Source organism: Sphaeramia orbicularis, chromosome 6 (genome assembly GCF_902148855.1).
Source record: "Sphaeramia orbicularis chromosome 6, fSphaOr1.1, whole genome shotgun sequence".
Lineage (NCBI taxonomy): Eukaryota > Metazoa > Chordata > Actinopteri > Kurtiformes > Apogonidae > Sphaeramia > Sphaeramia orbicularis.
The window spans coordinates 2216502-2241501 of NC_043962.1; the positions used below are offsets into that span (position 1 = coordinate 2216502).

Consider the following 25000-nt stretch of genomic DNA (forward strand, 5'->3'; position numbering starts at 1 on the left):
CCTCCTGAATCTGATCCCACTGAAGAAGCACAGGACACAAAACAGGGTATAGAATTAGAACAGAATAGAACAGAGCAGAATAGAACACTATTAACACTAAAATACTATTGCTACTAAGTTGCTAAATTACAACTAAGAATGAATAAAATATACAAAAAGCCAACTAGGTCAAAGCATTCTAAAGTCCTTAAGGCTGAGAATCCTGCTGATACAGACATGAGCACAGCGCCACCTGGTGATTGTACAACAGTGTGTGGGTTCAGTGTCTGTAGTTTGGATCCTACAGTTAATGTAGTCTTCTCAGTTCCTGTCACTGACTGCTCTGTGTGTTTTAGATCCACTGTACCTGTACGTTCAAATGCACATGTAGAAGTGATAAACTGAGGCTGAATACTGGTCCCATTCTGAGTATTTTTCTGAACACATTTCAGGTTGTTCGTGGATTTTCAGGTTATTCCCATTTTTTGTTTAAGGTTAGTTTGTAAATGTAAACATTTTCATCATGTAATTTAACTTTTTGTATTTAAAGACAAAGATTTGTATTTGTCTTTTACAGGTTCTTATGCTCATGTTTTAATTGGACCGTATGTGGCCCCTGAACTACACTGAGTTTGACACACACACACCCCTGGATTTGGCCCCAGTTTCCACAGTGTGTTGTAACTGACCTTACTGTAGGTGGTTAGGATGCAGTCCTCGGTCTGAGCCTCAGAGCCCTCTGAAAAACACACACACACACACACACACACACACACACACACACACACACACATTAGACCAAATCCACAGCTGAGCTTCAGAATCCTGTCTGGAACCAACTGACCTTTTTTGATGACTAGTGGAATCTTAAAGTCACATCGATGATATCTGAAAACAAACACGAGAATTACAATCTGAATACTTTATTAAGACCAAGGGAAAATTAGTGTGTTAATATTATTATTATTATTATTGTGTGTTTTATTCAAGTAGAATAAAAGTAGGAGGAAAGAAACGATCCCTAAACATTCATACATGTACACATGTATGTATATAACGCTCTAAATATACAAACATACAGCTGTGAATATCTATACATTTATTAAATGTACATATTAAATACTCTATTAAAACACAATTATGACGGTAATTTTGTACATGTACTAGTACTAGTATTAGTATTAGTCCTAGAAACTGAACATGTGCCAGACTTGTAGAGGCTGACCAAACAGATACTGTCCAGTTTTAAATCCATGAATGACAGTAGAAGGTCCGAGCAGGTGCGGTCAGTGTCCACTCACATGTTGAAGTTGTAATGTCCAGGAAAGTTGGTGTGGAGGACGAACTTTTTAACCAGGTGAGTGGTCGAGTCAAACAGGATGTCCTGAAACACAAGAAAAACAACTGAATCCACAGTCCAACTGACCAGACCACTGACCAGACCACTACTGACCAGACCACTGACCAGACCGCTACTGACCAGACCACTAATGACCAGACAACTGACCAGACCACTAATGACCAAACCACTGACCAGACCACTACTGACGAGACCACTGACCAGACCACTGTAGTCCAACCAACTGACCAGACCACTGACCAGATGCAGAAGCAGAGGGAAATCCCGCCCACATACCCAGTCTAGTCCATATCCAATCTGGAGGTGTCCCTAACAAGTCCATGTAGACTATGAGCAGAACCCTGACCCTGTGGACGCAGGGTGGACATGAGCAGAACCCATGTGCAGGGGTTCCTCTGTTTACGTTCAGCAGCAGTGAATTCTGCTGCACAAAAACTGCACACACATTACAGACACAGAAGACGTATTGAACCAAAGACCCCTGAACCGAAAACGCTGAATGAATGAATGATATTTAATCATGATTAATCCAAATTAATCCAGGCCAACCCTGTGATGAATCTGATTCAACCTTTGACCGGTTCCACAGCTCTATATCTCACATCTGTATTTGGCATCTGTTTCCTCCCCTGCTCCTCTTCAGCCAGGCATGAAATAAGTCCGGATTAACTGTCTGGTTACCTCCGCCAAGGAGGTTATGTTTTTACCAGGGTTTGTTTGTTTGTCTGTCTGTTTGTTTGTCTGTCCGTTAGTGTGCAACATAACTCAAAAAGTTATGGACAGATTTGGCTGAAATTTTCAGGGTTTGTTGGAAATGGGATAAAGAAGAAATGATTAAATTTTGGTGGTGATCGGGGGTGGGGGGGCCCACGGGGGGGGGCCACTGATCAGCCTTGGCGGAGGTCTGCGCTCTCCGAGTGCTTCTAGTTTGACCATGTTCTAACTGAAGCTTAGACATGAAACCCAAAACAGTGAAGACCCCCAAATGGAGCCGAGCTAAGGGTACGCACCACTCCCAGGGTGAAGTAGTTGAAGAAGTAGTCGTTACATTTGGAAGGAACCTGTTTGTGAGGTGACGGAGAGTGGATCTTCATCTGAAAGAAAAGAAAGCACAGGATTAAGCAGAACATACACTAGCACACACCAAGGTTATAATAGTTTTGGATTTTTAATTATAGTTTAGTTTTAATTAGTTTTGACTTTTTTTTCTCTTATTCAGTTAGTTTTAATTAGTTTTTAGAGCAGGTTTGTTAGTTTTTATTAGTTATCGTTTTTTTCTGAATGCTTAGTTTTAGTTTAGTTTAGTTTAGTTTTAGTATTAGTTTTAGTTATTTTATATATTTTATCTTCCTCATCATCCTATTCAAAGAAATTAGTGAGGCGTGGATATGGGTTACCCTGGACACTTTATTTGGGGGTCGGGTTAGGGCGGCTCATGGACTGAGCAGAGACACAATGTACCGTACAATGTATAAATTCCCTATAGCAGGTTGAGGGGGGGTGCAATCCATACACGTCACTTACGTGAAACAATGCGAAGATGTGCAAAGCATGAGAGGAGATGCACAAAGCAGCCAGCAGTTAAAGCAGATAGAAACATATATAACCAGCTAACCAGCAGTTAAAGCAGATAGAAACATATATAACCAGCTAACCAGCAGTTAAAGCAGATAGAAACATATATAACCAGCTAACCAGCAGTTAAAGCAGATAGAAACATATATAAACCAGCTAACCAGCAGTTAAAGCAGATAGAAACATATATAACCAGCTAACCAGCAGTTAAAGCAGATAGAAACATATATAAACCAGCTAACCAGCCGTTAAAGCAGATAGAAACATATATAAACCAGCTAACCAGCAGTTAAAGCAGATAGGAACATATTATAAACCAGCTAACCAGCAGTTAAAGCAGATAGGAACATATTATAAACCAGCAGTTAAAGCAGACAGAAACATATACAAACCACTTATAAACATATATAACCCAGTTCCTCATCAGTAAACCACACCTTAGCAGATATCTCACCTCTTAATCATCTCCAGTTCCATTATTAGCTAACTTTGCTTCAGTTCAGTTCAGCTAGCTGTAGCTGTAACATCAAACGTTTTTTAACATTCTAACAGGTTCCATACCTCTGTAATTGGATTAGTTTTCCTCCTCCTCTTTTCTCCTCTTCTAAACTGTGCAGTTCAGGGCTTGGAAGGCCTTTTCATGGTGATAAACTCTCCAGTTTTAACCTGGATGCTAGTCCTGTTTGACTCTGTCCTTTAGCTCTGCTCTGTCTGTCACTCACGCGCACACACACGGTACGCCAAAAAAAAAAAAAAAAAAAAAAAAAAAAACCTGACCCATGTATCACTAAAGTAAACCCCAGACAGGACTGTGCTGCTGTGTCCCAGCTTTAGTCTGTATGTTCCAGGTAGAGTGGGGACCAGAAGATGACTGGAAACCACCAGTGACCAGACATGACAGACTGTGAAGTGTCGTATGGTGTCACCAGCTCAAACTGCTGGAGCCAAATAAATTAATTTCATATCAATCCGACATTGACAAAGACGAAAACGAAGGGAATTGTATCCATAATTTTTATACGTTTTAGTTAGTTTTGTAAGCTCACAATACAGTTTCAGTTAGTTATCGTTTTTTTTCTTTTAATTAGAGTTTTTATTTATTTCAGTTAACGAAAATGTTTTTTCAATTTTAGTTTTCGTCATTTCGTTCGTTTTCGTTAACGATAATAACCTTGGCACACACCAATACTATAGGTCACAGGTGTTAAACATGCGGCCCAGGGGCCGAATTTGGCCCATCAAAGGGTCCAATGTGGCCCCTGGGATGAATCTGGGAAATGTAAAAATTACACTGAAGATATGAACAATCAGTGGTGTCCAAATCATTTCCTCCTCCAGGAGGTATTGTGATCACTTTGCTTTGTGTGTTTGCTTGTGTGTTTGTTTTTTAGCAACTTTAGTGTAAAACTCTTCCACCCATCTTTCCCAAATCTTCCCCACAGATAGGCCTAGGCCCTGGGACCAACCCAGTCCATTTTGGTCCCAGTAGGCCAAAGTTCAAGGTCACAGCAAGGTCACAACATCTACAGTTTTCCATCCGTCATCATTGAGACATTTTCCAAAATTCATCAAAAATTCAAAACGACTCCGATTCTCCTCCAGTTGGATCCACCTGTAGCTTAGAACAATCTCTTGTATCTGGAACTAAATTGTCCACATCCACTGTGGAATGTGGACTCTGTGGACATTTACATTGAACATTGAAAATCCCATTTACCACACATTTAAAATTAGAACTCAACTAATATGAATGAATGAATGAATGAATGAATGAATGTTTATTTCAGTTAAATACAAAATACAAAACACATACATATTAAAAAAAAACAACAAACAAAACACCTACATATGAAAAAACAAACAAACAAACATAAAATTAACACATTTTGTAACTGAAAAAGGAAGAAGCTGAAGCCGGAGGCTTATTTCTGCTTCTCCTATTTACATCCTTAGTCCATGTCCACACCTTAAGTTGCAGCAGATAAATACTTTAACTTAAATTATACTACATTCAGTGTAATAAGTTATTTTGTAATCATATTACTTTCATAGCCCTTCATAATTTGACCAATTAAATTCTTTTTGAAACTCAACAGTGAGCTCCACAATTTCACTTCATCCTTCAGTTCGTTCCATAGCTTGACACCAATAATATTGATATGAATTGAATCTAATTGGACAGACACATGACTGGGACCAGATTAAACTTTTTCTGCTGTATGGAACAACCTGGAAACTGTTGAATTTAAACAGAAATAGTCGATCCACACATGCACACTGTTCGGGGGGCTTGGCGGAGGTTTGTGTTCTCTGAACACTTGTTTTAATTCAGGTTCCACATACAGACACATACAGTCCAATTAGATTTGAAGTGGGTCAGAACCAGTAAAATATTATCATAAAAACCTATAAATAATGACAACCCCAAATTTTCTCTTTGTTTTTTTGGTGCAAAAAAGTAAAGTTACATGAAAGTGTTTACATGACCAAACTATACTTTTACAAAAAATGTGAACAACCTGAACAAATATGAACAAACAGAAATGTCTACGAAAAGTAAATGCAATTTGACCACTGTTCTGCCTGTTACTAAATGTTTAGTGCGATTGTAACGCACATGTGTAACGAGGCAGAATATTGTTAAAATTACACTTGTTTTCTTAAGGCAATTCAGGTTGTTCATGTTATTCAGATTTTTAAGGAGGGATCTACAAGATCAGCAAATTAAATAAAGAAAATACAGGATTTACACTGAACCCCCCCCCACAAAATACAGATAATAGATGGTGCTAAATGACTTAGGATAGGTTCAATAGGTGCCCCCAGAGCAGCAGTGTGTGTGTGTGTGTGTGTGTGTGTGTGTGTGTGTGTGTGTGTGTTCAGACTCCAACACTGACCTTGTCCTCTGACTTGTAGAAGACTTTATGTGGTGAACCCAGAGCGCCCAGCACATCCTGACATGAGTCCCCGAAGAAGATGCTCCGCTCTAAGGACCGGACTTTGGCATCAGCCATCACACCAGGGCCACAGCCTGTGGTCACACGCACCACAACAGCAGTACAGTCAACAACAACAACAACAACGACAAGTACACCAGTACAACAACCAGTCGGAGAACAACAGTGAAAATGACCGTGGACGGATGGAAGAAAAGTGTTCTGCATTAGAAAGAAAAACTAACACATTTCTGTGTGATCAGGAAAATGCAAAAGCCTGTACAGATCAGATCAAATCAGATCAGACTTTATTGATCCCACAACGAGGAAATTCAATGTGCATGAATAAAGATAGTGCTAGATAATAATAATAATAATAATAATAATAATAATAATAATAATAATGAAAACTCTCCAGAGTATATACATAGATAGAACAGACTATAGCAGGGATTAAAGAAAAAATTTTTCATCTGACTGAAAATTTTCTTCTGGTCAAAATCATTGTCCACTATTAAAAATGATGCAGTACAATACTACTATAGCGTACAAGTTTATAGAGTCAAATTTGGCAATACTGTAAAACCCACTGAATGGGAGAGTGTACAGGTGTAGAAGATTAGTAACATGGAGAGAAAACATGTCAGGAGTGGTATTGGTGGGGGGTCTGGGGGTCCTCCCCCAGAAAATTTTTAAAGCTTCAGGTCAATTTTGGTGCTCTGGTTAATTTAAAGGGTATGAAAACCTGTGAAGCAAGTGAAAATAATAACTACAAGAAAACCTTACTGCAAAAAATGAGTGAGGCTGCTTCATTTTTTTGCACCATGATCTAATTGCAGTTCCATCGTCTCCCTTCTCATCAAGCCACGCCCACCTCCATCTATTTTTCACGCATCTCTCAATAGTTCCCACTTCAGCCCCTTCCTCTACAAACGTGTCCATGATGTCGTATATGCTAGCCAAAATAATCTGTACATCGTCAAACCTGCGTCCACCCCACCCCCCCTCCTCTCCCACCATCATGTTCTCTTTTGATTGGAAGAAATTACGTCAGCTGAAACAGAAATTCTACTCCGTTCCAGATCCTCTCTGAGGGTATTTCAAATACAGTGGCTTTGCAAATACCAAGGCTGTTACTCATTCATTCAGTTTTATCTTCGTACTGTACCGCACAGATAGAAATAAGATGATAAACGGGTCCAAATAAAGCACTTATGCAGTCGGGCGCGTAACCGCGTAAGGCCGCGGCGCGCACAGCCGCACGCACGGGAAGGGCACATACACACAAACACACACACAGACACACACTAGTCATATACCAGCAAGAGGACATAAGCTCTGAACCCAAACATGAAGGTCCATGTAGATCAGTTGTGTCTTCTTCCCTTTTCGCTGTGGTTCTTTCATAATGAAAGCTACTTGTTCGCACTAAACTAAAGTTAGTCTGGAGGCTGAACTTCGGTAAAGCTGAACTTGTCCATGTGTTTCTGAGGCACAGAATGAGCAGCGTTTCCTTCCAAAGAGAAATAGTCATCAGCCTGTCCTCCTGACAGAAAAATAAAGAAGTCATCTTATTATCATCACTGTTAAACCTATCAGCCCCCTGTGCCTGTGTTCAACACCTGCAGACCCAGAACAGCAGACCCAGGACAGCAGACCCAGGACAGGATCACGGTGCCGACTAGACTCCGCGAAACACGTGGGGAAGTTACTTCAATATGACTTTTTCCCCCCTCAATTTTTCCATTTGACGGAAATCCGTCATGGTGACGGAGAACTTTAATCCCAGGACTATAGACTGGTGAAGGTACTGCAGTGTTTTTTTCATTGGTCTGCAGTGGAGGATGAGGAAAACAAGGATGTGTGAGGAGAAATACGGAGTAATTCTGCAGAAATGCTGCTGCTGCAGAGGTGACATGGATTTACTGAGGACATGCACACACAGGTTACCTGCAGTGAGGAGGCGGAGTTTGAGTCCCAGAGGTCCCGCCCAGTCTCTCACCACATCCACGCACTCTGCATAGATGTTACCAAGGAAACAAGCCAACGGCATCACTGGAGCTCTGAGGACACAAAGCACAAGGGTTAGGGTTAGGATACAAAGCACAAGGTCGCATGAACATTCCAGACTGTTTCCAAACGGCTGGTTTTCCCAGACCTTGACTTTATATACTTTTATACTGTATGTACGTTTGTACTTCATGTACTTTTGTACTTCATGTACATGTCTGCGTGTCCCTTCTGACATTCGTGCAGTACAGACCGTCTGCGTGTCCCTTCTAACTCTGTGGATCTACCTTGTTTCTTGCAGGTTGTTGCCGGTGTAGATGTGCATGCGCTTCACCATGGCCCCGTGTGGAATCTGCAGGAAGGACAAAAGCATGGCACAGTTAGGCTAATTTAAGCTACTTTAGCACAGTTAGGCTAATTTAAGATACTCTAGCACAGTTAGGCTAATTTAAGCTACTTTAGCACAGTTCGGCTGCCAAAGCAAACACACAGTGTTTCAGACACACACACACAAACACATGTTGGTAGATGGCAATGTATATTATTATATTTACCCAGTCCAAGGCAGACTCCCCCCTGGACTGTGAAAAAATAACCAGTCAGTTGTTCATGACCATGATGACAAACTAATCAATAATAGTGTCACCTCATATTTTGGAGCTTCATTCCATGAGTCCAGTTGGAAGGAGAACGACAGGCCACGGAAATTCAGATGGAACAACTGCTCTGCTGCATTGTAAACTGAAGGAAACAGGGAAAGAGTCATGAAAAATTACAATGTATACCTTAAATGCACAGCGTGTCATTTATGAAACATGTAAACTGGAAATAGTAGCCAACATTATGTTAATATTAACTAAACTTATGGTAATATTAGCTAAAGTTATGGTAATAGTAGCTGAAATTACATTAATATTAGCTAAAGTTATGGTAATATTTACTAAAGTTATGTTAATATTAGCTAAAATTACGTTAATATTGGCTAAAGTTATGTTAAAATTCAACTTAAACATTAGATAAATCAAATATAATGTTTAGTTAGCAGTTAGCTTCGGCACATAAACCCAGAGAATGCAAGTATCCAAGTCAGTTAGCAGGTACAGAAGGTGTTCCTGTTGGAATTGGACAGATTCTAGCTTTAAACCACATGCAGCACCACTGCCACATATGATCTGCCCCATATATGATCAGATGTAAAAATCCACGTATAGATGGGGTTTGGTAAATTACCTCCAGGGTGTGTCGCTCCAAATGACTGGTCTATCTGTTCGATTGTGGGGACGATGGCCTGAGAGTTGAAATGCACTCCACTGAAATAGAACAGGAATAAACATCCAGTCTGAGCCGAGTGTGTTAGCGTTCAGAAAGCCATGAGCTACATGGATGACCCCCACGCACGCACGCACGCACACACACACACAGTCCATTCTTCCTCCTGGTTCCATTCGGTCTCTCTTCCACAGCTGTGTTCAATATTAAATGTACTCACCAGTATTTCAACTTGACTTTGCTTAGATCGTACACTTCAATGACCTGCCACCAAACAGACGGATGAAAAAGGTGAATATGTACAAACAGACTGTTGGTTTTCTTACAGGTCACAGACTACTGTTATTCTACAGCTGCATTATTCCCACCCCGTCCTACCTGTGGACACACTTACAGAAGGTGGATGGACTGATCTGGAATAGACAGGGGACTGTCTGTACAGTTCAGTATTGATGAAAAAGTATTTGTACAGGGTTTGTGCACATTTTTGAAGGTCCAATTCAAGCACTTTTAAGGGTAATTTTCTAATGTTTTCAGCCCCGCCCCTTATCTCTGGGGTCAAATCCAGATCTATGGATGGATAGATAGATAGATAAATAAATAAATAAATAAATGTGTATTGAGAAAAAGACAAAGGAACCAAAGACGTCATTTGATGCGGAACTTTGAATCCGCGCAAGTCCCACACAGACATATTAAAGGAGTGCACATTGACCCGAAATATGAAATAGCAGCTGATGTAAGGTAAAAAAAAACAACACCCAATCTGATGTGAACCTGGAAGGACCAGACTGCAGACCCTCTGTCATCAGTCCAGTCCAGTTTGGATCAGTTCAGGTTCAGGTGAAAGACAACAACGAGGAAAGAGATGGAGAGAAGACCAACGGAGTTTACAGACGATGAACTACAGTAGAACTGAACACTGACACCTGATCTGTCTGTCTGTCTGTCTGTCTGTCTATAACAGAGGAACAGAACTCGGCAGTTGGATGTTGAAAGTATGTAAAGTTTCACTTTGATTTCACACCAGCAATAGTTATGGACCACACCCCCACGTATAGAACTGATAACCCTGGTTCTGCTGGTTAGGGTTAGGGTTCTCAGTGGGTTTTACTGGTTCTGCTGGTTAGGGTTCTCATTGGGTTTTACTGGTTCTGCTGGTTAGGGTTCTCATTGGGTTTTACTGGTTCTGCTGGTTAGGGTTAGGGTTATCAGTGGGTCTTACTGGTTCTGTTGGATGTGCTCAGTGTCCACTTGGATGAAAAACTCTTTTCTAATCTTAGCTCCTTGTGTCAGACTCAGACCCTGACATTATTAAACAAACTCAAACCCATGTGTCACTAGTTTTATCTGTGCTTGTTCCTTTGACGTCAGACACAAGTTCCAGCTCCTTTATAAAGAACATTTAAAATCACCTTGAGTCTTTGATTAGTGGCGTCGAACAGCAGTTTAATCCCATCCTGAGTCAAGCTGAGTATGAGGTCATGGCTGAGCGGAGTCTGCAGGAAGAGAACACACACATAATAAAAGAAAAAAAGAGAGAACACACAAACATAAAAAAAAGAAAAAAAGAGAGAACACACACACACACTGCTGTCATCCTTCTAGAGTTAATGATTCAAACTGTTCTGAAGGGCTTTAACACCAGTTCACAGAACACTATCATCTCCATTTGGCATTTGAACTACAACTACATTCTACTCTAACTCTATTTGACATTAATTACTGACATGGATGTAGGGATGCACCGATCCAATACCAGTATTGGGCATCGGTTCTGATACTCTGTGTGTGTACTTGTACTCGTGAAAGATATCCGATACAACTGCACCGATCCCACTTACGGCCGTGTGACATTCCCAGTTCAGTGCAGCAGGTACGAGGAGGAGGAATAATGTGTGCGAGTGTGAAGAGTGTGGAGATGGAACCAAAGAAATGAGGGTGATCAAAGTAAGGCTGACTGACAGTAACGTTACAGACACACACAGATACAGACGCAGCCTTCTGTCCATCCTCTGCGTACATTCCATCTGTTTTCCAGGTGATGGAGGATGAGTACCCAGACAGAGAATACCAGCAGAACCGTGGAGATAGAGGATCTGTTCACAGAGCCACTGTGGGAGTTAGAGAAAAATCAGACCAATGGCCCTGTATCTTAGCGGCCAAATTTAAAACTTTGGGAAATGCATCCAGATGCCTTTTATTCTCACCCAGTTCTGTGTATTTATTCTATTACAGAAATAATCCATGTTTTGCTCATATTCCAATCAGATCTGTAAAAAATTCAAATTCCAACTTGATATCATTGATACTGATTTATTGGATCAATCCACTTCCTATCTCTTAGAATGGGAACATTTTGCAAAGTGGCACCAAATCCAGAATCAGATCTGGATGGAAATAATGTCAATCCCTTGAGTTGATATCATCATACAGAAGCTGTAGACCAGGGGTGTCCAAACTTTTTTTAAAGAGGGCCAGATCTGATAATGTGGAGATTGCCAGGGGCCAGTGGTCCCTTCGGACGTTTTTTAAACAGTAAAAATTACATATAAATGTGCTGTTCTACTTTTATTTTCATTGTCACAATATAATTTTTTTAAATGGCAATGTAACCAAATCTAAGCCACTCAGGTGTGAACAAATTAAAAAAAATAAAAAAATAAAAAAATAACAGTTCTGCCTTCCTTTCACATCTGGAGTCAGATAACATAGAACAAACTGTGTGGAGTATCTTAAACTTCCAAAAAGTTGATACAAATCTGAACCCCACATTCATTTAAAACATGACTTATATGAGTAATCATTACTCATATATTACTCAGTAATGCAAAGTCTGTTAACGTTTAAGATGAAAACATATGACTCTTACTCTTGTCTTTCACAAAATCATTCAGAAAGTAATATTTTGTGTCACATCTACAAGTACATAACACCAGCAGTTAGAGGCAACTAACCTGGCAACTTGGTATCCTGCCTTGGTGGTGAATTCATTGAATTCCCAGGTTCACATGAAGAGTCACTGTTGTGAGTTTAAAGCAGCTGGAATGTGCTTCACTTTTTCGGAGCGCTCACTCCCTGCTAGCTTGTTGTATGCGTTAGCATGTTTTGTCTGCTAGTGTGTCTTTACATTGAATTCCTTAAACAAGGCAACAATCTCTCGACAAATTAGGCAAACACAATCACCTTGATTTTCAGTGAAAAAAAATTGTAATTCCCATCTCTCCTGGAAGCGGCGGCCCTCACTGTCAACTTTCCTTTTTTATTTACAGGCGCCGTGGTTAGAAATTAGCGAAAATGGTTCACGGCAAGGTCACAGAGCCCGATAGAGTTAGAGTGGTGCTGCCACCATGAGGTGAAAGGAGGAACTGCATTTTGAACCTTTTATGATTCATGTACTCGGATCAACAGTCCAAGCGGGCCATAAATAATACATTATAAAACTGAAGCTGTGGGCCGTATAAAATCTGACCGCGGGCCGTGATTGGCCCCCGGGCCGGACTTTGGACATGCCTGCTGTAGACCAAGTTTGAAGGCAATCGGAGTTGTAGTTTCGGAGAAGAAGACGATTGAAAGTTTTGTAACAGACAACAGATGCCGCATGACGACAGTAGCTAACAGCCTGCAAGCCAATAAACTAAAAACTACTGACACATTTAGGACAACTACCCAGGGCTGGGCCAGTTTCCATCCTACAGATAATACTATGGGGGTACGGAGCGGTACCAGCGGAAGTGCAAACCAGACTTCTGGCTCATTTGTCTTTTCTCTTCCTGCTGAAGCTAAACTTTTAAACCTTACCAGAGAAAACGCTGCAACATTAGTATCACAGTAGTGTTCCCTCTGTCGTCTACAGGTTTGTTATTACTGACTTTCTTCTTCTCATTAAACTTTCCTCTTCTTCGTGGTATTTGTCCAGTATGGTTAATTCAGAGCGGCGCCCCCTGGTGGATTAATGGACAAACGCTCATTCCAACACATTAAATGTCAGTAGCAGCACTTTGTTCCAGTCAGACTAATGACAACGACAATAAAGCACACTTACAAAGGAATGAACAACTAGAATGGGATTATAAAGGACTAGTATCGGTACTCGGTATCGGCAAGTACTCAAATGAAGTACTTGTAGCCGTACTCGGTTGGTGCATCCCTACATGTATTAGTATTAGTGGTTCAGATGTTCTTAAATGGTTCACATCAGTCCATATTTGGGTCTTTATGGGTTCAAATCCAGCACAGTTTCATCTGGTGTTGGTCAAGTCCACATAAACTCAGGCTATGTTTCAGAACAGCCCCCCCCCCGACCCCCCACCTCTGTTTAGGACATATTCCTTCTTTGTCCTGTATTTCCTGTGTATGTGGAAGAGAACATCTACAGTTCCATGAGTGTGTGTTTGTTTTTTATCCTCACATGAACATAACACATGAGCTCACATACGTCCACCCTTTGGCTTCTTATCAGTTTCCATTTGCACATATTCAGATGGACACACTGCTCCTGTCAGTCTATCTGCATTTACCCACACATTTGGTAATCCTCTGAATATTTGCAGGTTGCATAATAACTGTACTGTAGATTTCAGTCCAATGGGATTCAAATGGACAAACAGAAGCTGAAGCAGCTGTGGACGCTCGGTCCTCTTACCTGTTCACTGTAGAGCACCTGCACATTTTTGATGATGCGGCAGTGTTTCTGCAGAATGGAGATGGCCTGGGCCAATGGCATCCCTATAAACACACACACACACACACACAGCTTTACTTCCCCTGAACTCCTCATAGTAAACAAACATTATGGATCTGCATGAACAACAAAGATCACATGAAAAACTCTCTTCAGTCGATAACATTTGTTCCTTGGACTTCAGCTGGATAATAATAATAATACTAATACTACTACGACTAATAATAATAATAAAATAATAATAATGATAATAATGATGATGATGATGATGATGATAACAACAACTAGAAGCACTCGGAGAGCGCAGACCTCCGCCAAGGCTGATCAGTGCCCCCCCCCCCCCCCCCCCCCCCCCCCCCCCCCGTGGGCCCCCCCACCCCCAATCACCACCAAAATTTAATCATTTCTTCCTTATCCCATTTCCAACAAACCCTGAAAATTTCATCCAAATCTGTCCGTAACTTTTTGAGTTATGTTGCACACTAACGGACAGACAAACAAACAAACAAACCCTGGCAAAAACATAACCTCCTTGGCGGAGGTAATAATAATAATAATAATAATAATAATAATAATAATAATCGATTAGATTTCTATAGTGCTTTTCAACACACCCAAAGCGCTGTTGGGTGTTTGACTCATAATGTTTGATTTTTCAGGTTTAACCACTAAGGTCCCTAAGAGCAGATTACTTTTACTTCATCACCACAGGTTTTCATTATTGGTTCTTTTAGGTGTATTTCAGGTGCACTGACTTTAATTCCAATAGTACCATTTTATATACACACATGTGTATATATGTGTGTATATATATATACAGCATGGGGAAGCAAAATTTACAATATTTTGAGGCAGGGATTGAAAGACAGTGTATGACCAATTAGTTTATTGAAAGTCATGAGAATTTATTTGCCACAAGAAAATGTCCATAATAGAAAATGTTTTATTCTATGTGTCCTCCTTCTTTCTCAATAACTGCCTTCACACGCTTCCTGAAACTTGCGCAAGTGTTCCTCAAATATTGGGGTGACAACTTCTCCCATTCTTCTTTAACAGTATCTTCCAGACTTTCTGGTAATAGTTTTGCTCATAGTCATTCTCTTCTTTCCATTATAAACAGTCTTTATGGACACTCCAACTATTTTTGAAATCTCCTTTGGTGTGACGAGTGCATTCAGCAAATCACACACTCTTTGACGTTTGCTTTCCTGATTACTCATATGGGCAAAAGTTTCTGAAAAGGTATGGATAATAGTGTTAGGTATGATATGACATCAGTATATGTTTGGGTTCAAAACAACTGACGTAGTGTCTGCTGAGAAAAAACAACTAAATGTTCATTGTACATTTGCTTCCCCACCTGTGTGTGTGTATATATATATATATATATATATATATATATATATGTACTGTCTTTATGAGCTGAATACTAATAGACTATTTCACCTGTGTCCTCATCTGAAAACAGGGCTTTACCAATATCTCTTCTCTCTCCAGAAGATGTACTCGAACTGCTCCAGTATGTGAGGAGGGCGTGTGTTGGACTCTTTATTCTGCTGATGAACACAACATGGATATACCCTATCTACGCTATAATCAAATATGAAACTAACATTTACAGCTTCAACTCCAGACCCTGGGATTCCCTTCTAGCAGGAGCCACAGGGTTTCTATTCGTCTGAAAATGGACTAATGTCTTCAATAAGCACGCAGCATTCACACTGAATCAACTCATTTCCAAATACTCTGATAATACAGATCAAAAAACATGCAAAAACAACACCTGATCCACCCTAGGAGAACCTACCAAGAACCCAGGTGTCCTCTGGTCGACCTTTTCTAGATCTCACAGGTTTACTTTGTTGTTTGGTGAGTTTCATTACAGATTAAATTTAATCAGAGCATACGGAACCTGTACAGCAGGAGTCTCAAACTCATTTTCTTTCAGGTTCCACATTCAGCCCAATTTGATCTGCAGTGGGCCGGATCAGCAAAATAATAACAGAATAACCTATAAATAATGACAATTCAGAATTTTCCTCTTTGTTTTAGTGCAAAAAAAACCAACAACAATTAAATGATGAAAATACTTACTTTTGTAAACTATCCAAACAAAAAAGTTGTGAATAACCTGAAAAAAACGAAATTTCTTAAGAAAAATAAGTGCAATTTTTATCAATATTCTGCCTCAACTTATCATTTTTACATGTGCATTATGGATTGGATCTGCAAAGACACTAAATGCGGAAAAATTATTAATATTGTGCTTAATTTTCTGTGGACATTTCAGGTTGTTCATATTTGCTCAGGTTATTCACATTTTATTGTTTCAAGATAGTTTGTAAATGTAAATATTTTTATAATTTAATGTTATTTTTTGCACTAAAACAAAGACAAACACTTGAAGTTATCATTATTAACGCATCAAACCGAGAAGAAAATTTTTTTAAAAATCATTTTTTTTGTCGATTATTCTGCTGTTATTATTGACTGTCGATCATATTGGTCTGTATGTGGAACCGACACTAAAATGAGTTCCACAGCCTTGACTGTGGCATTTTTTAGAGCTGCAACCGATTAATCGACTCAAAGTGATCCAAAAAAAATCATTCAACCACAGTTCTCCTGAATCAAAGTTTTGTTTCCTTCATTTCTCTGCTGTTAAACATTGGTTCCACTGTTGTGTTTCACACAGACGCTTATTGTGACGCACAAAGAAGCTCCAATTCAGGAAAACTGCAACAGAATATTTCCCTTCAATCAATTTGAGTCGATTAATCGAATCAGGACTTTCTGCAATGACTTCAAGCACCTAATCGATTAATCGTTTCAGATGTAGAATTTTTACACTTTGTAAATTCATCCCATGGGCCGGATTGGAACCTTTGGTGGGGCCGCATTTGGCCCTCGGGCCGCATGTTTGAGACCCCTGCTGTATAGGTTTCCTTCTGTTAAATCATAGCAGAATATGCACCAGTGCTCTGTATGCATACATGCATGGGTCTGTTATTGAACTGAAATGAATGTATAGGTGTCATACGTACCTAAGGAGAATTCCCATTGCTCATTTCCTAGTGATCTCTCAGGCACCACTTCCAGATCCAGCATTGGCAAGTAGTGGGGGGGGGCAGCTCAGCTCGGCTCAGCTCAGCTCAGGACACACTGGGACCCTCTGAGGGACCCTTTAGTCTGGATGTCTTCTCCCAATCACAGCAGTGTGACCAGTTTCAGAGTGTGCTTTAATTCATACCTGTGGGCCTTTGGACTGGTGGTCTGAGGTCATGAACATCCAACAGCGGCTGCACCGGGGGCTCACAGGAAACATAGAAACGGTACCGACGCAGAGGACGGATGAGTCTAAACACACTAGAATCCACACCACGACCCTTTAAGGCGGACCCTTTAAGGTGGACTAAGATACACAGTTTTAAAAGAAGCCGTTCCTCCTAAAATGCGAACAGCTTGAACACACGCAAATTACGCAACCTGTCAGCAAACACAGAAGGCCAGCTGTCCGGGAATCTACTGCTGATTAGGCTAATTTACAATTAAAGAAATGAGTCCGATCATTAAATACACAGAGGTGCATTTACGGACAGACAGACAAACAGATGTCAGAAGAAAACCACTGAACGTCAACTTCGTGCTCGACAGTGTTGAAACAGGAGCGGAACAAAGAGCAGAGGCCGATGTCAAACATGTACAGAGGCAGGACAACAGCTGCTCCACATCCGCCTTCTGCCGCCCTTATCTGTCTTTGTTTGTTTTTATCTGTCCAGTGTCGGGCGGTTACGAAAGCATCAAAGCTGGACAACAACAACAACACAGTTTGTCTGCGCTAGGAGCTAACGTTAGCACGGCAGCTAGCATCCCTCTGCGCAAGTCCATACGAATGAACTAGACCCACAAATAAAGAAAGTACAGGGAAAAAACAAACAACTGAACACCAATAAACTAATATTACGGTTCCGACTGGCACGACATGAACAAAGAGAGCGCGTTAAGCCGTCGGTTGTCTGTCTGTCTGTCTGTGTGTGTGTGTGTGTGTGTCGGTCTGTCTTCCTTTACTGCTAGCTCTTCTGCCGCTACTGCGCAAATTCAAAGTCCTCGCGAGGAGACACTTCCCTTTTTTTACACTTGTACCGTTCCTCCGGTAAATGCCCACCGAGTCCCTTTAATGGGGTTGAACGTGTCTTCACTGTCAGAGGCAGATAAGAGCAACACAGTGTCCAAACAACAGCAACTTCAGGCATCAACAACAGCCAGCGGGATCAGCTGATAATTCTTCTTCCGGTGTTCGACGCACGTCCCTCAGTTAACGTGATGACGAAGAGGTCAGCTGACTCAGTTCGATTTAAACGCGAGTTCAGTTTCATAACGTTGATATTAAAACTCTATATAACACAAATACATTAATACGTTAAAAAACAGAAGAAGAAAAAAAAGAACCTCTGAACATCGATAACTCACGACAACGAACCCACGGATAACTTCCGGTATCGGCCCTTCACAATAAAGCAAAATATGCACCGAGTGAGGAGAAAAAAACACGCAAAAATAAATAAACGGTTAATAAATAGATGTTATTTAAAAAAAAAAAACAAAAAAAAAACAACTTTATATGTAATAATAATAATAATAATAATAATAATAATAATAATAATAATAATAACAACGAATAGGAACCATTACAAATAAGCAAAACGTTGCTTTATTTGTTGTTTAATTTGGTTATAAAACCGGAAGTCTTTTTTTCTGATTTGAGATTTACACTTTACAGGGTGAAGTCAGGGATTAATAAGGTCCCTTTTAAGTCAGCAATCTATTACTGGACTGTTTACTACAAATATCTTTTACATTAAACGATCATGTTTGATTTGTGTAAAATGAAGAGAGTGGACAATTATTATTATTATTATTATTGTTGTTGTTGTTGTTATTATTATTAATATATATATACATTTAGACTTTTATGTTTTTGGTCTGTTACTTTTGAGTGTGTTTAGTTGGTTTGTTCCTTGGGGGTGGGAGGAGAGCACAAAGGAGAAATGCAAAAGTAAGACCCAGTGTCCACTATGTTGTGCTGTATCTGGATGATTTTCTTTTGTGAAATAAAAAGATATTTAGGAAAAAAAAAAAAAGAGGGTGGACAAAGCACAGATTTAATACATGACTAAAGCCATGAGGCAGCCAATCAAGAGTCCTGCAGCCACAGCAATACACCTGTACACCACTACTAACACAAACACGGGTTTATGAGGGCTTCGGCGACTAGTGATGCATTCAGAAAAACATCAGACATTATACTGACAACACTAACACAAACCTGTGCGCTCTGACCTTTGATCTTCTATACAGGGTGGGGAAGCAAATGTACAATGAACATTTAGTTGTTTTTTCTCAGCAGACACTACGTCAGTTGTTTTGAAACCAAACATATATTGATGTCATAATCCTACCTAACACTATTATCCATACCTTTTCAGAAACTTTTGCCCATATGAGTAATCAGGAAAAGCAAACGTCAAGAGTGTGTGATTTGCTAATGCACCTCGTCACACCAAAGGAGATTCAAAAATAGTTGGGTGTCCATAAAGACTGTTTATAATGAAGAAGATAATGACTATGAGCAAAACTATTACCAAAAGTCTGGAAGATACTATAAAGAAGAATGGGAGAAGTTGTCACCCCAATATGTGAGGAACACTTGCGCAAAGTATCCGGAAGCGTGTGACGGCAGTTATTGAGAAGAAGGAGGACACATAGAATAAAAACATTTTCTATTATGGACATTTTCTTGTGGCAAATAAATTCTCATGACTTTCAATAAACTAATTGGTCATACACTGTCTTTCAATCCCTGCCTCAAAATATTGTACATTTTGCTTCCCCACCCTGTGTGTGTGTGTGTGGTGTGTATTATATATATATATATATATATTATATTATATATATATTATAATATAATATATAGATATATTAATAATATATATATTATATAGATATATAATATATATATTATTATAATATATGTTTTATTTTATTTTATTTATTTTTTGTACCCTGAGCATGCTGATTTGGCTGTAGATGCAGGAGTTAACATTGTGAGTTTCTAAAGCTGCTGCTGCTTCTGCCGTCACAGTTCACACAGTCATCCTCCCTAAAATATTCTGTATAGAACATAACCTCTGCAGAGCTGTCCACATGGAATCCTGTCATCAAGCTATCTTACTACTTTCATCGACATTTTTCATTTTTTTTATTTTAATTTTAACTGACATTAGGCACAACAACATTTCTTTGCTCCAAAACATCTTATAAAATGTTACAAACAAATGGCTTCAACAGACAGAAAAAACATGTAGTTATCTTGTAAAGCTCTTTAAATTCTTAGTACATCAGACTGAAAAGAAAGTACACAAAGGTTTTTTTCGTGGTTTATAATAGAATAAAACTGTTGAGTGCACAGAATGTAAAACACGCTAGAAAATGAAATGAGCTTCTAGTTGCAAAAATAAAAAAACATTTATGTCACCGGGGCTCCAGTAAATCCACATTCAATGACCAAAACAGGAAGTGGATTAAAAAAAGTAAAATAATGTTTGTTGTGTGTTGTTTATATATATGTTTTGTATCATTATTATTATTATTATTATTATTATTAATAATAATAATAATAATAATAATATATAATAATAATAATAATAAAGCATGTTAACAAATGAAAAACTAAAGCCACAAAAGTCTTTCAACACTCCCAATTTCTGGAGACATTTTGCAGCTTGACATAAAATACACTTCTATGACTAGTTTTGTAACGAAGCTGAAAGAAAATGAAATTTAGAGATGAGAAGGTCATAGAAAAAGTAAACATGATGACTTTCACAAACAATAAGAAAAGAAGCAAACATTAGACGAGTGCAGGAACAGGACCAAGCTGAAAACACATGTTCAGGCCTCAGTAACCACCAGGATCTACCGGACCCATAAGAGGATCAGCAGAACCAATGAGTACTGACTGGTTGTGTTGAACTGATCTATTCTTCCTTATCAGACCTCTGTACTGACCCACTCAGTCTGTTTTTAAATCCTCTCTTGGTTTTTAACTCTTTTATGGTTTTACAATAACTTGGAGGTTGTTTCTTCCTTCTTTTCTGTGTTTCTCAGTTTTTCTGTCTGAACTGTTGGTTTTTAAATAAATAAAGGTGACTTGACCCTTCACTGCACATGTGATACAGATGGAGTGGACGATGGAACCCCAAGGGGAGGACAAAAGGAGGACAAAAACAGGAGGACAAAAAGAGGAGGACAGAAGGAGGACAAAAGGAGGACCAAAACAGGAGGGGCCCCTGAATCTGTCCTTTCCACAGGGTGTCCACCTCCGGTCCTGGGGGCTGGAGGTGGACCCCCCTGGACATCAGAGCTTCACTGCTTTGACCTGCTACTGTTGGACTGAAGGTGCAAATGAAGAACTTCAGCTGGAACCCAGGGGGTCCACAACACGGGGTTAGGGGTTAGAGTTAGAGGGTTGGGGGGTTGGGGTTCCCCAGCCCAGCCGTCCAGAGTCCTCCCATCATAAACAGATGCCACAGTGAGCACTGATCAACAGAAGCAGCTGTTTGAGTTTCATGCATCAAAGAACAAAGTGTTGAAGAGGAGCCCAAGTCCTGGAAACCCAAAGGTTAGGGGGTTAGGGGGTAAGGGGTTAAGGGGTTAAGGGTTAGGGGGTTAGGGGGTTAGGGGGTTAAGGGGTTAGCGGTAGGGGGTTAGGGGTAGACAAAATGTTGAAGTGGTGTGAAACCCCTGGAAACCCAAAGGCCGCTCCACTGGATCCATTTACAGATTTCCAGATGACCTCCAGAGCCAATGGGAGTGTTCCTGGTCCTGACTCCAGGTTGGTGTTTCTGCATAATAATATCTAGAGTCAGCTGGACATTTAGGACATGTCCCCAGAGGACGTTTAGGACATGTCACCAGAGGGACGGACTGACTAATAATTAAAGGTAGATTACAGCAAACACTTTCAAACCTGACTCCATTTCCTCTGGATGCTCCTCTAACACCCCCACCCCCCGGGCCCTTTTTATTCCTTCCCCCCTTTCCAGCAAAGTGAACTTTGGTCTCAGAAAACAGCAGGTTTAGAGTTAAGGTTAGTTAACAGGGTTAGGGTCAGGGTTAGTTAAACAGGGGTAGGGTTGGTTAAATAAGGGCATGTTCACTAATGTTAAGGTCAACACTGAACACAGATGCACAAACATTGGACTTTTGATGCATATTCTTGTGGTTCTGTCGACCCAAACACCCGGACCATGACCCTAACCCTAAACCCTAACCCTAACCCCAGAGCCAAACTATCCTCTGTCTTTCTGTCTGTTCTACTCTAGTTATTAACCTACGATGCATCTGACTGTATTTGAAAACCATTGACCGTATAGAAAATAGACTATGGCCACGTTAGACCTGGACTGGAGCACTGGAGCAACTGCAGCAATTGGAGCAACTGGAGATTGACCAATGACTGTGAAAGCTCCGTATCAAATGGAGGAGAGCCCCTTCGTCCTGTTCATTTAAATGGGTTCAGATCTGGTCTAGTGGGTCTGTTTTCCTTTAAATGGGTTCAGATCTGGTCTAGTGGGTCTGTTTTCCTTTAAATGGGTTCAGTTCTGGTCTAGTGGGTCTGTTTTCCTTTAAATGGGTTCAGTTTGGTCTAGTGGGTCTGTTTTCCTTTAAATGGGTTCAGTTCTGGCTCTAGTGGGTCTGTTTTCCTTTAAATGGGTTCAGTTCTGGTCTAGTGGGTCTGTTTTCCTTTAAATGGGTTCAGTTCTGGTCTAGTGGGTCTGTTTTCCTTTAATGGGTTCAGATCCGGTCTAGTGGGTCTGTTGTCCTTTCAATCCTGCTCTTGTACAGTTTGGTTCACTTTCAATTCAATCAGTTCAGACATTTTATTTCCTTTGACATTCAAATATACCTGAAAATGTGGAGCATGTGAAAATGGTGATAAAAGTGAAGGTGAACAGTTGGTCTAGAGTTTGGGTTTAGGGTTGACATGTGTCCAGCTGTGAGTGGAGTCCAGCTCCGGGTCCGTCTGTCCCCTCGGTCTGGATCGTCCTCAGCGCATCTTATGTTCGACGTCAGCGTTGGCCATGTTTGAGCCAGGGCGGGTCCTGCTGTCGTCTGGACTGAGGAGACACAGGGATGGAAGGATGAAAAGGAGGAGGAGGGGAGGAGGAGGGGAGGAGGAGGGGAGGGGGTGTAGAAAACAGAGAGAGAGAGAGACAGACAGACAGAGAGGACACATTAAGTATAGATGTCCACGTATGAGCACTTCCATGATGGAACATGAGTCAAAGGTGCAGATGTTTTCATCACCAACATGAAATGGAACAATGGCCCAGAACCCACAGGAGAACAGAGCCCACCTCATAAAGAACCACTCAACTCTCCTGTCGTCAGCTGGGGCTCAGGGTTCAGGGTTCAGGGTTCAGGGTTCAGGGTACAGGGTTCAGGGTATAGGGTACAGGGTACAGGGTACAGGGTTCAGGGTTCAGGGTAAAGGGTACAGGGTTCAGGGTTCAGGGTTAAGGGTACAGGGTTCAGGGTAAAGGGTACAGGGTACAGGGTTCAGGGTACAGGGTACAGGGTACAGAGTACAGGGTACAGGGTTCAGGGTTCAGGGTAAAGGGTACAGGGTTCAGGGTACAGGGTACAGGGTTCAGGGTTCAGGGTTCAGGGTAAAGGGTACAGGGTACAGAGTACAGGGTACAGGGTACAGGGTACAGGGTTCAGGGTACAGGGTACAGGGTTCAGGGTACAGGGTTCAGGGTAAAGGGTACAGGGTTCAGGGTAAAGGTACAGGGTACAGGGTACAGGGTTCAGGGTTCAGGGTACAGAGTACAGGGTAAAGGGTACAGGGTTCAGGGTACAGGGTTCAGGGTAAAGGGTACAGGGTACAGGGTACAGGGTACAGAGTACAGGGTTCAGGGTACAGGGTACAGGGTAAAGGGTACAGGGTTAAGGGTAAAGGGTTCAGGGTAAAGGGTACAGGGTTCAGGGTACAGAGTACAGGGTTCAGGGTACAGGGTACAGGGTACAGGGTACAGGGTCAGGGTAAAGGGTACAGGGTTCAGGTTGCAGGGTACAGGGTACTTGTTCAGGGTACAGGGTAAGGGTACAGGCTCAGGGTACAGGGTACAGGGTGCAGGGTACAGGGTACAGGGTAAAGGGTACAGGGTAAAGGGTACAGGGTACAGGGTAAAGGGTACAGGGTCAGGGTACAGGGTAAAGGGTACAGGGTCAGGGTACAGGGTACAGGGTACAGGGTACAGGGTCAGGGTACAGGGTCAGGGTACAGGGTACAGGGTACAGAGTACAGGGTCAGGGTAAAGGGTACAGGGTAAAGGGTACAGGGTCAGGGTAAAGGGTACAGGGTTCAGGGTACAGGGTACAGGGTACAGGGTACAGGGTACAGGGTACAGGGTACAGGGTACAGGGTACAGGGTACAGGGTTCAGGGTACAGGGTAAAGGGTACAGGGTTCAGGGTACAGGGTTCAGGGTAAAGGGTTCAGGGTTCAGGGTACAGGGTAAAGGGTACAGGGTTCAGGGTACAGGGTACAGGGTACAGAGTACAGGGTTCAGGGTAAAGGGTACAGGGTAAAGGGTTCAGGGTAAAGGGTACAGGTACAGGGTTCAGGGTACAGGGTACAGGGTACAGGGTTCAGGGTAAAGGGTACAGGGTAAAGGGTTCAGGTACAGGGTACAGGGTTCAGGGTAAAGGGTACAGGGTTCGGGGTACAGGGTTCAGGGTAAAGGGTACAGGGTTCAGGGTAAAGGGTACAGGGTTCAGGGTAAAGGGTACAGGGTTCAGGGTTCAGGGTAAAGGGTACAGGGTTCAGGGTACAGGGTACAGGGTTCAGGGTACAGGGTAAAGGGTTCAGGGTACAGGGTACAGGGTTCAGGGTACAGGGTTCAGGGTACAGGGTACAGGGTTCAGGGTAAAGGGTACAGGGTTCAGGGTACAGGGTACAGGGTTCAGGGTAAAGGGTACAGGGTACAGGGTTCAGGGTACAGGGTACAGGTACAGGGTACAGGGTAAAGGTCAGGGTACAGGGTCAGGGTACGGGTAAAGGGTACAGGTTCAGGGTACAGGGTACAGAGTACAGGGTTCAGGGTAAAGGGTACAGGGTTCA

The 25000-nt window shown here is 41.3% G+C and overlaps 2 protein-coding genes and 1 pseudogene across 2 annotated transcripts in view; all 3 read right to left on the reverse strand.

Annotated features, from left to right (window-relative positions):
* phaf1 (phagosome assembly factor 1) overlaps window positions 1–17464 on the reverse strand; it is an 18620-nt gene extending 1156 nt beyond the window's left edge. The window contains exons 1-14 of the mRNA XM_030137676.1: window positions 16858–17464; window positions 13775–13857; window positions 10545–10628; window positions 9350–9393; window positions 9091–9170; window positions 8507–8601; window positions 8148–8212; window positions 7801–7913; window positions 5812–5945; window positions 2350–2433; window positions 1281–1363; window positions 824–867; window positions 669–718; window positions 1–19 (exon numbers count right to left, since the gene is read on the reverse strand). The exon at window positions 1–19 is cut by the window's left edge and continues 40 nt beyond it. Of these exons, the coding sequence (XP_029993536.1) occupies window positions 1–19; window positions 669–718; window positions 824–867; window positions 1281–1363; window positions 2350–2433; window positions 5812–5945; window positions 7801–7913; window positions 8148–8212; window positions 8507–8601; window positions 9091–9170; window positions 9350–9393; window positions 10545–10628; window positions 13775–13857; window positions 16858–16921 (1042 nt within the window). The 5' untranslated portion in view covers window positions 16922–17464. The remainder of the gene's footprint in view (window positions 20–668; window positions 719–823; window positions 868–1280; window positions 1364–2349; window positions 2434–5811; window positions 5946–7800; window positions 7914–8147; window positions 8213–8506; window positions 8602–9090; window positions 9171–9349; window positions 9394–10544; window positions 10629–13774; window positions 13858–16857) is intronic.
* Window positions 1–25000, reverse strand: part of LOC115421684 (CCR4-NOT transcription complex subunit 1-like) — a 969367-nt pseudogene that overhangs the window by 125625 nt on the left and 818742 nt on the right.
* The window catches only part of cbfb (core-binding factor subunit beta), a 35915-nt gene continuing 33610 nt past the window's right edge, over window positions 22696–25000 (reverse strand). The window contains 1 exon segment of the mRNA XM_030137687.1: window positions 22696–22992. The gene's annotated coding sequence lies outside the window, so the exon portion shown is untranslated.